We start from the raw sequence: 10,117 nt of genomic DNA, 5'->3' as shown, positions 1-10,117 counted from the left end.
TTTACATCCCTCCAATCGTTCCCAGGGCCCTTCTAGCACTGAGCTTTCAGTGTGTGGCAAATGGAATGAGAGAGACTTCAGACGTTCGGAAATGGGTTTTTGAATAACCCATCAAAGCACAGCAACAGCCGTCACTGACAGAGATACTTTCAAATCGCTCTGGCCGGTAACCCCTCTCACAATGAGCCAGGCTGGGTAAAGCCACTGTCACTGTGCTCGTTAACCGCACAGGGCTGGAGCGAGCGCGTGCTGTGGTGACGTTCCCGTTCCATCCCTCTAACATCCATCCCGCATGGGCCCGCTCGCAGCTCTGGGGGAGCGGCAACAACAGTATCGAAATCCCCAGTGAACATGCGCAGACACCCCATACGTACGTCCCTGCACAACCAGCCTTCCCTGACGTTCCTTTCTAGGTAAGTTTACTTCCACGCACGCGCACAAAACACCCTTCACCGCACATTCAGTCCCGGGGTAGGGCTGGCGCACGCGCCGTTACAGGAAAAAACGGTGACGTCACATGGAGCAGAGGCTCGCGATATTTCGTTTTCCTCCCGTTTCGCTGTTACCGGCGGAGGCGTTGAGCAAGGGGGGGGGGACTACGTGTGTGGACCGCCCTGCGGGAAGGCGGGGTTATGAGGCTCCGCCCCGAGCTATGTGCTGCTGCCTTCGCCGCTTGCGGGACGTAGAGCGGCCGAGCAGCTGTGGTCCCTTCGCTGCCGCCCCGGGGGCCGGAGCATGAGCATGAGCCTCGCGCCCGGGCTCCTGCAGTGAGGCCAGCCGGGCCCCGCGTTCTCTGCGCCATGAATCTGCACCAGGTGCTGACGGGCGCCGTGAACCCCGGGGACAACTGCTTCTCCGTGGGGAGCCTCCACGACCAGCCGCTCACGGTGAGTCCCGGGCCGGGCTGTCCCGACGTGCGCCCACCCCGTGGCGGGGCCTCTGCAGCCTGCCGGGCAGCCCCCCAGCGTTCCCAGGGCTACTCCCGGGTGCTGACCCCCCGCCCCTTCGGGCCCCCTCGCTCCGTCCTGCCCTCCCGCTGGGGACGCGGCGACTCTTCTCCCGGTCCCATCCGCCCTGCACCAGGCACAGGGTGGCCTGAACTAGCCGGGAGCCAGGTCGCTAACTGGATGCGTCCAGGAGGGGTGGGATTGGCATGGGTTGGTTCAGGTGCACAGAGGACACATGACCCGAGAGGCGGGGGAGCAGCACAACGCAGCTGATGAGATCAAAGTGTGATGAGTAGGGGCGCTTCATTTCCTGCCTTCTGTTGCTGCTGATAATATTATCGTACATTACAATAGCGCACACCCATGGTGTGTCCACGTACACACGCAGGATGACACAATACACAGTTTAAGGCCTCTAGTACACCTGTTCAGAACTCCTATTGGAGGAGAAGTATTCACACCTTTTTTAAGATCATGATTAATGATGCTTGTGATGAAAAAGCTATAAGCAATAAGCCATAGTGTTTTTATATATATATATATATATATACTTACACTTGCAAATCTCTAAAAGACACTATATGACATGTATTTTAACATAACATTGCTCATATATATATATATTTATGAAATCTGACATGTAGATTCACTTTAAGGCACCACATACTTACACTTGCAAATCTCTAAAAGACACTATATGACATGTATTTTAACATAACATTGCTCATATATATATATATATATGAGCAATGTTATGTTAAAATACATGTCATATAGTGTCTTTTAGAGATTTGCAAGTGTAAGTATGTGGTGCCTTAAAGTGAATCTACATGTCAGATTTCATAAATGTCAACTTGAAAACATGAGTAAAATATTTTAGAGTCCTTACACTGGCATAAGCTAACAATTGAGTTTTATTGCATTTTGAGTAGATGACGCTAAGGGCAACTCGACACTACAGCCCTACATCTGTGCAGTTGCACATCTGTATTGCATCTGGTGAAGACTTGTTATGCTGATAGGAGAGCCCTCTCCCGTCGGCATAATTACTCCATCTTGGCTAGAAGCAGAAGCTATGTTGTCTGGGAGAGCGTTTCTCACTGACATAGAGCTGGTGTGGACAGTATGAAATTTACGTTGCTTGGGGTGTGGGCGTGAGGCTTTTTCACATCCCTGAGCAGATAAGTTAGATTGACTTAAGCAATAGTGTAGACCTGCTGTAAGAGACATATAAGAGGTCCTTGAGAGTGGCACAGAAAAAAACCCTTAAAGATGGAGCTATTTTTTTAGCACACTTAAAGTTCAGCAAGGCACTTTTTTTTTGCCATGTAGTAACTCTGAATTATGTTCTAAAATCTTGAAGTTAAATCTAGTATTTCTGAACTTCCTGTTTGCATGCACCCTGCTGCTGGAAAGTAACTGTGCACAGCACTTTAAGTACAAATTAGGCTTCTGTACAGTTTTTAATTTTTGTTAATAAGAAGGTTTTTTCTCTTTATCCTTTCACTCTCCAAAGCCCACTATTCCACCCTGCCTTTATTCAATAGAGTGACTAGTTTTATTTGAGTTTTGTTTGTCTATAAACGTGAATAGCATCTTCATCATAATAGACTATGGAGTTCAAAAGACTCAGTCTTGAGTCTAAATTTTAAACTATTCTCTTCTATTTCTCTTCTCTCTCTGGTTTGGCTCCCTCTTTCTTGGGGTGCCTCATCATCTGAGTATCTTATCCTCATTCTTTTCCTATCTTTTCATATTAAATGATGCTAGTGGTGGCGTTGTTGTGCTTAAGTCTTTGGCTGGATGAAACTGTCAGGAACCTAGTCAGTTTTGCTTGGTACACAGTATATCAGAAGGGGCCCAAAGTAGAACTTAACAGATTTCTGTCAGGTTCGCTCTGGAGCAGCAGCACCCAAGGTAGTGCTATAAACTGTGAGATATCTTCAGTCTTGCACCCAGTTTAACTCACTGCCTAATCTGTTGGAGAGTGACTGCTAGACTTATTTTTAATCTTTGTGCATAGTAGGCACACTTCTATGCTCCTCTGCTGAGTTTTTTTAACAAATACAACACTGGAAGACAAAATACTTGTTCACTATCTGACACCTTGATCCTGCAAGGTGTTCCATCTGGGGGACCTCTGCTGAAGTAATGGAGGCTCGATGTCATCACAGGAATCTTCCTGAGTAGTTGCAGATTCAGAACCCTGCAAGTTGCTGCTCAAAAGAGGAAGTAATCAGAATAAAGCTTGGTTATAGACAGTCAGCTCAAACAGTTTCGGGGGGAAAAAAAAGTTAAAAGTAACTAACAGTACTACACCTGCGTTTGGATCCACCTTTCAGATTTTCCCATTTGTTTAAATGTTTCTCTGCCTACTGTGGTGTGTGTGTGACTCTCAAACAGCATGAAACTGTACGTGAAAAACAATGTTATTTCCTTTACAGCAAAGCGCCATTAATTGTGCAAAGTAAAGAAGCGAGACAAATCCAGAATTCTCTTATCTTTTACTTATACTAAAGTTTAGATCTGTCTTGTAATAACATTAGGTTCCTTTTTTAAAACTTCAAGTTATCAGGATCACTTCCATAGAATGACTGCTGAGCAACTCTGTCCAGTATTGCAGCCTGTCTGATTAGAAGAGTGTTTAGAACTCTAAAATGACCTGGAAGTGGTAGCTTTCTCTTGAGAGGGAGGAATATGCCAAACTGTACTGTTTTGAGTAATACTACCTTGAGAGACCTTTGTTTTCAAGAGCAGTTTTGACACAAATATAATCATAGGAATTTCTATATGTGTATTAAATCTTTTATAGATTTGTGGTGTGCAGGAAAGCATATTATTAATGGAATTTTTAGCCAGTAGTTGCAAACCCGGAGAACAAAAATGTCCTTCATTGCCTTTTTTTTTTGCGGGGGTGTGGTGGTGGTTCTCATGATGTACAACTTAATCAGATTTCTCCACACCTATTTGAATGAGTACAAAAATGGTACTGTAAATAAGTTGAGTTGATCCCACTAGTTACTTTTCTACAAAGAAATGGCTGATCTTTCAATAGATGTACAAGGGTTGGAATATAAGCATTCTTCTCTCCCTAGTTATGTCATTACCAGTTAGTGCTTATACCATGATCACTTAGAAATGAAGAGTTAAATGTATGGGAAATATGAAACTTTACTTGAAATTTTAGTTAAATATTGGAAGTTTTTTAAAATGTCATGCAAAACAAAATGAAAATAGCTACAAATAGAAGTAGCTCATAAATGCTGTGGGTTTTTTGTACCACTTGTGTTTAGTCCATGGACAGTGTTCTTCTAACCCTTCCACTCTACCCCAATAAATCTTAATGTTAACTGTCAAAATAGACAAGAAGACTACCTATGTTGTTTAGAAGAGATTTCAGGAAAATGGCCTTGGTGATCATACGGAAGCATAAGTTCTAGTCGGCCTCAAGTTTGGACCTCCCTCATAGTAACAATACAAAAATGATATGGTAGTTGGATTCAAACACCTGGAAACCCCGATGGATTATACTCTAGTTCATGGGTTCTCAATACAAGTCTTCATTGTATGCTCCTAGTATTAGTGATTCAAAACCTACTAAGTTCTACTGAACATGAAGTTCTAAGCACTTTTTTGTTTTCAGTTGTCTTGCATGTGATAAGTGAGAATATATGCACCTTGGAACATGCTGTTTGCTGATGACTTAGTGATATATGCAGAAGATTAAGACTGTAAGCCAACTTTGAACAGTGGCAACATAGATTTGAGCAGGCTGGACTTCACTTTGGTCTTACCAACATTCACTCTATGAGAACTGAAGGAAGACTCAGCATAAAGGATATCCCTCGGCCCGTGCCGCTTCCTGCAGCCTCCATTGGTCTGGGACAGCGAACCGCAGCCAGTGGAAGCCACGATCGGCCGAACCTGGGGACGCAGCAGGTAAAACCGGCCCGGCCTGCCAGGGTGCTCACCCTGGCGGGCCGCGTGCCAAAGGTTGCCGATCCCTGTCATGGGAAGAAAGCTTAGGGGGAGAAAGAGAATTTAAGTACCTAGAATTAGTGCTTGCTGACAATGGTGCCCTCCTGGGTGATGCCCGGCATTGTAGTAAAGTTGCTCAGTGCAAATGGTAGGAGCTGACCCAAGTTCTTTGTGATTAAAAAAAAAAAAAAAATGCCAATAAGGTTAAGGGTGGTCAAATCACAGTTTTATACAATCCTAATGTACAGAACAGGGACTTATCCATTTCTTTTCTAGTGACTGGCTATGTTGTCCAAATGAAGCTGTTGAGATGATAGGAAACGAAGTGATCTTGTAAGGGATCCAATAAAGGTTGTTCCAATTGAAGACAAGTTGAGGGAGGCTATGCTATGTGGATATGTGCATATCCAGCGGAGACTTGAGAACTGTGTTGGTAAGATGTCTTTTTCTCACATCTGCAGTATTTGAGTTTAAAGCAACTTGATCTGTAAGTTTAAGTATTACCTCCCACACTCGTCATGGATGCTACTTTAATATCTGAAGCATTCTTCAGGGTGTTGTTTTGAATTGTGTAATCAATACTGTCACCACAGTCTTTGTTGAATGGCTTTGCAGATGTTTACTTATTTATTTTTGCTTTAGTGACTCTTACAGTCCTTTTAAAAAATCTTTATACTGTGATAACTTGTACTTTTGTGTTGTGAGTTTATAGTTGTTGACTCTACAATGTATAAAAATAGTTTAAGCTAGAGTTTGGAGGAACTTGGAAGTTCTAATAGTCATTACAAAATTTCAGGGAAGTATAAAAAAGCAAATGACTTGGTAATATGCATATTATACATTTCTCTAATCTAATGCTGTTACTTTACTGGAGAAGAAACTTCTGTTCCATTGTTTTCTCTTAATTATTGGAATTGTCACTGAAAGAAAATATTGTTGGTGTGGCTCCATTTATTTAGTTATTTCTTTCAAAAATAAATTTTTACAAACTTGTTAATTTATTAATGTTAAGATGTCAGGTTTAAAAAGTAATAAATTTTGGAGGAAAGAGTATGCTGCAGCAATAATCTCATGACATATTTTTTTATCACTAAAAAAAGACAGGTGATAAATGCTGCAAGGTAAATGTTTACTTTCTTGCCTGACATTGGGTATGAGGAGAAAAACATGAAATAAAAAATGTACATGTAATTACTATATAGTTGAGGAGAACCATTTAATAAATAGCCTTGCCTGAATTCTGTCCAATAGTTAATCATGACTGAGCTTTGGAACATTAATGCTAGCTTCTTTGTGTTTTTGTGGAACGGAGACATTTTTAAACTTTCTGCCACACTTGGACTCATCTCTGGTGCAGGACAAGTGACAGTTTTAAGGTTCATTTTGTTCAGCCCAACAAAAATAGGTACTTCATGCTATTTGAAAGCACAATAGATAGGGGAATTCTGGTATAAATCTTTGTTCCCAGTTCAAGTACATTATGTTTTAAAATCTTTACACTTTTACTTGCAATAGCTTTTCAATACAGTTCGGGGTTCCATTTGAAAAAAGGGGGTGGGGAGGAGAATCCTCCTTTAAGATATGTATAGTTGTTGTCTGGTAATTAAGGCAGGTTTTTTTTTTACATGCATGTAAAAATTAGTAGCAATGCTTGTAAAAACTCTTTTTTAAAAAAGATAATAGACACAATGCATGGCTTGGCATAAAGATTCTGTTGAGAGTCTCCTGGGAATAACCTGTCTGACTTGTTGCTTGTAACGCCTTTACTTGTCAGTCCCATACATGTGCAGGAAAGGAGCCTTTTATTTTGTGCACCATATTTCCTGATTTAGCAGAAATTAGCTGCTTTAGTAAATTACATTTTTTTATGTGCAAATTCAGGGTTATAATTTAAAAAAAAAAAAATCCTGCACATAATTCTTAACTCTTACAGATACGTGATTGTACCAATAGAAGATTTATTTTCTTATGTTTAAGGAGTTATTTAGGTACAATTTTCACTTTAGAAAAAAATAAGAATTTTGTAGCAGTTAAATTATTGGCTGTAATATCTTCTGTTAACAGTTCTGTAAAATTGCCTTAGTGTTATCTTCAAAGGAAAACATTTGCTAATCCTCTCTCAAGAAACTTAGGATGCAGGGATAAAATAGCTAAAAGCTGGATAAGAAGCAAATAGAAAGGAGGTGAAAATCCAATACTAGATGCAAATTCGCTTCTCTCAGTCTTAGGTGCACAGAAAGATGTTTAATTTTCTAAATCCAGATATGTGGTGGCAAGACATCAGCTAGTAAAATCCTTGTTTCCGTAGTTGTAACTGGTTTTACCCTGTTTGCTTTTGTTCGCTGGTTTTAAAAACATTGTTTAACATACATACCAAGAGCATGATAAGGTCAACAATATCTGCTTGTTTCATTGCACAGACTACTCCACAAATAACCTAGGACATTTTGATCTTTAAAGGTGACTTTAACTTCCCAGATATAGATTGGAGGACAAGTGCTACTAATGATGATAGGGCCAAGATTTTCCTGGATGGGATAGCTGAATCAACAAGAGGTGATGGCATTTTAGATTTAGTATTGTTGCCTAGCGAGGACCTCAAAGAAGAATTAGTTATAGTGGACAACCTTGATTTGAGTGATCATGAACTAATTCAGTTTCAACTAAATGGAAGGGTAAACAAAAATAAGTCTGCAATTAGGTTCCTTGATTTCACCTAAACAAATACTTTGGGTCAGTTTTTAATAAGGGTACTGAGCTTCGGGGTGGTGGCAGGGGGGCTAACGAAAATAAGGATGTGGAAGCTAAACTGAAACAGCTTAATGGGATCAAATTTGGGGGCTTGGATAATCACCATCCAAGAATATTAAAGGAAATAGCACATGAAATTGCAAGCCCAACAGTAGGGATTTTTAATGATCTGTAAACTCGAGGGTCATACCCTATGACTGGAGAATTGCTACTATAGTTCTTTTTAAGAAAGGAAAAAAGTGATCTGTGAAACTACAGGCCAGTTAGTTTGACCTCAATTGTATGCAAGCTTTTGGAACAAATTTTGAAAGAGAAAGTAGTTAAGAATATAGAGCTGAATTGGGATAAAATAGAACATAGTTTTACAAAAGATAGATTGTGCCAGACCAACCTGATCTTCTTTAAGAAAACCGATTAATTTTTTTTTTTTTTTTTAGAGAAAGGAAATACAGTAGATCCAATCTATGTGGATTTCAGAAAGGCATTTGATACTATTCCCTATGAGAAATTATTAATTAAATTGGAGAAGATTAGGATTAATATGAGACTTGAAAGGTAGATAAGGAACTGGTTAAAGTGAGGCTACACTGGGTCATACTGAAAGGTGATCTGTCAGGCTGGACAGAGGTTGCTAGTGAAGTTCCTCAGGGATCGGTTTTGGGACCAATCTTAATTAACCTTTTCATTAATGACCTTGGCACAAAAAGTGGAAGTGTACTAATAAAATTTGTGGCTGACACAAAGTTGGTAGGTATTGTCAATATGGAGGACCGAAATATTATACAAGAATTTGGACAACCTTGAAAACTGTAGTAATAGAAATGGGATGAAATTTAATAGTGAGATGTGCAAGGGACTAACGACAAGAAGTTTTGTTATAAGCTAAGGACTTATCAGTTGGAAGCGACAGGGGGAGAAAGACCTGGGTGTATTGGTCAGTTGTAAGAGGACTGTGAGCTGTGAATGTGATATGGCTGTGAAAAAAGCTAATGGAATCCTAGGATGCATCAAGCGAGATATTTCCAGTAGAGATAGGGCAGTGTTAGTACCATTATACTAGGCACTGGTGAGACCTCATCCAGAATGCTGTGTGCAGTTCTGGTCTCACATGTTTAAGAACAATGAATTCAAACTGGAATATGTGCAGAAAACCTATCTTATGAGAGTAGACTCAAAGAGCTTGGCTTATTTAGCCTAACAAAATGAAGGCTGAGGGGAGATATGATTGCTTTCTATAAATACATCAGAGGGATAAATACCAGGGAGGGAGAGTTCTTATTTAAAAGATAAGGGCCAATGTTGACACAAGAACAAGTGGTATAAATTGTCCATCAACAAGTTTAGGCTTGTTAGATCAATGTTTCTAATCATCAGAGGAGTGAAGTTCTGGAATAGCCTTCCAAGCAAGCAGTGGGGGCAAAAAACCTACCTTGCTTCAAGACTGAACTTGATAAGTTTATGGAGGGGATGGTAGGATGAGACTGACGACAATGGCATGTGGCCCATCTCCAACTGCTAGTAGCGAATATCCCGAATGGCCGGAGATGGAACACTAGCTGGAGAGGGCTCTGAGTTACTACAGAGAATTCTTTCCCAGGTGTGTGGCGGGTGGGTCTTGCTGACATGTTCACGGTCTAATTTATCATCATATTTGGGGTTAGAAAGGAATTTTCCCTCAGATCAGATTAGCAGAGACCCTGGGCGTTTTTCACCTTCCTCTGTAGCATGGGATTTGGGTCACTTGCAGGTTTAGATTAGAATAAATGATAGATTCTCTGTAACTTGGAGTCCTCAAATTGTGATTTGAGGATTTCAGTAACTCAGCCAAACATTAGGGGTCTATAACAGGAGTGGATGTGTAAGGTTCTGTGGCTTGCAATGTGCAGGAGGTCAGACTAAAGAGCAGAAGTCACCATCATGATCATCTAAAGTCTGAGTAATATTTCTAGATTACATTCCATATACATATGCTGATAAAGGTACTTCCTCTTTTTGGAAAACTGTATGAAAACTTTATGCTTATTTGTAATCTGTGATTTACAAATTACCCCATCACTTCATTGTGATAATTATTATAATCCCAGAAAAATATACCAGGAAGCTAGTTGTTGTTTGGGGACCTTTGTGTGCTAGCATAACGCAATCAGGATTGAGGCTTTGTGGTGGGTGTTATACAGATGTACAGTCCTGCCATTAAGAGCTTGTATCAAGACTGAATCAAGGGGTGGGTGTAGAAGAGAAGGAAAGGGAGAAAAGTTGCAATAAAAGGAATGTGACGTTACGCATACTTATTACATATCTATTTGTAAATTATAAGTAGACTAGAGATACTAAAGTCTCTGCAGGCCACCTGCTGGTGTCAGGTGTAAGGTCTTGCAGCTAGCCTGCTTACCTGCTAGCTTAACACCCCTCCCACCCCCAAGCAGTCTAACAAACAAACC

General features: G+C 40.6%; 1 protein-coding gene across 2 annotated transcripts in view; it reads left to right on the top strand.

Moving 5' to 3' along the window:
• The first annotated feature begins 658 nt into the window (after positions 1-658).
• DMXL1 (Dmx like 1) overlaps positions 659-10,117 on the top strand; it is a 157,607-nt gene continuing 148,148 nt past the window's right edge. For both annotated transcript variants that reach the window (XM_054031319.1, XM_054031318.1), the window contains exon 1: positions 659-887. In XM_054031319.1, the coding sequence (XP_053887294.1) occupies positions 801-887 (87 nt within the window). In that variant the 5' untranslated portion in view covers positions 659-800. The remainder of the gene's footprint in view (positions 888-10,117) is intronic.

The sequence above is a fragment of the Malaclemys terrapin genome, chromosome 6 (assembly GCF_027887155.1).
Source record: "Malaclemys terrapin pileata isolate rMalTer1 chromosome 6, rMalTer1.hap1, whole genome shotgun sequence".
NCBI classification, from domain to species: domain Eukaryota; kingdom Metazoa; phylum Chordata; order Testudines; family Emydidae; genus Malaclemys; species Malaclemys terrapin.
This window is presented reverse-complemented; position numbering and strand designations above follow the sequence as displayed.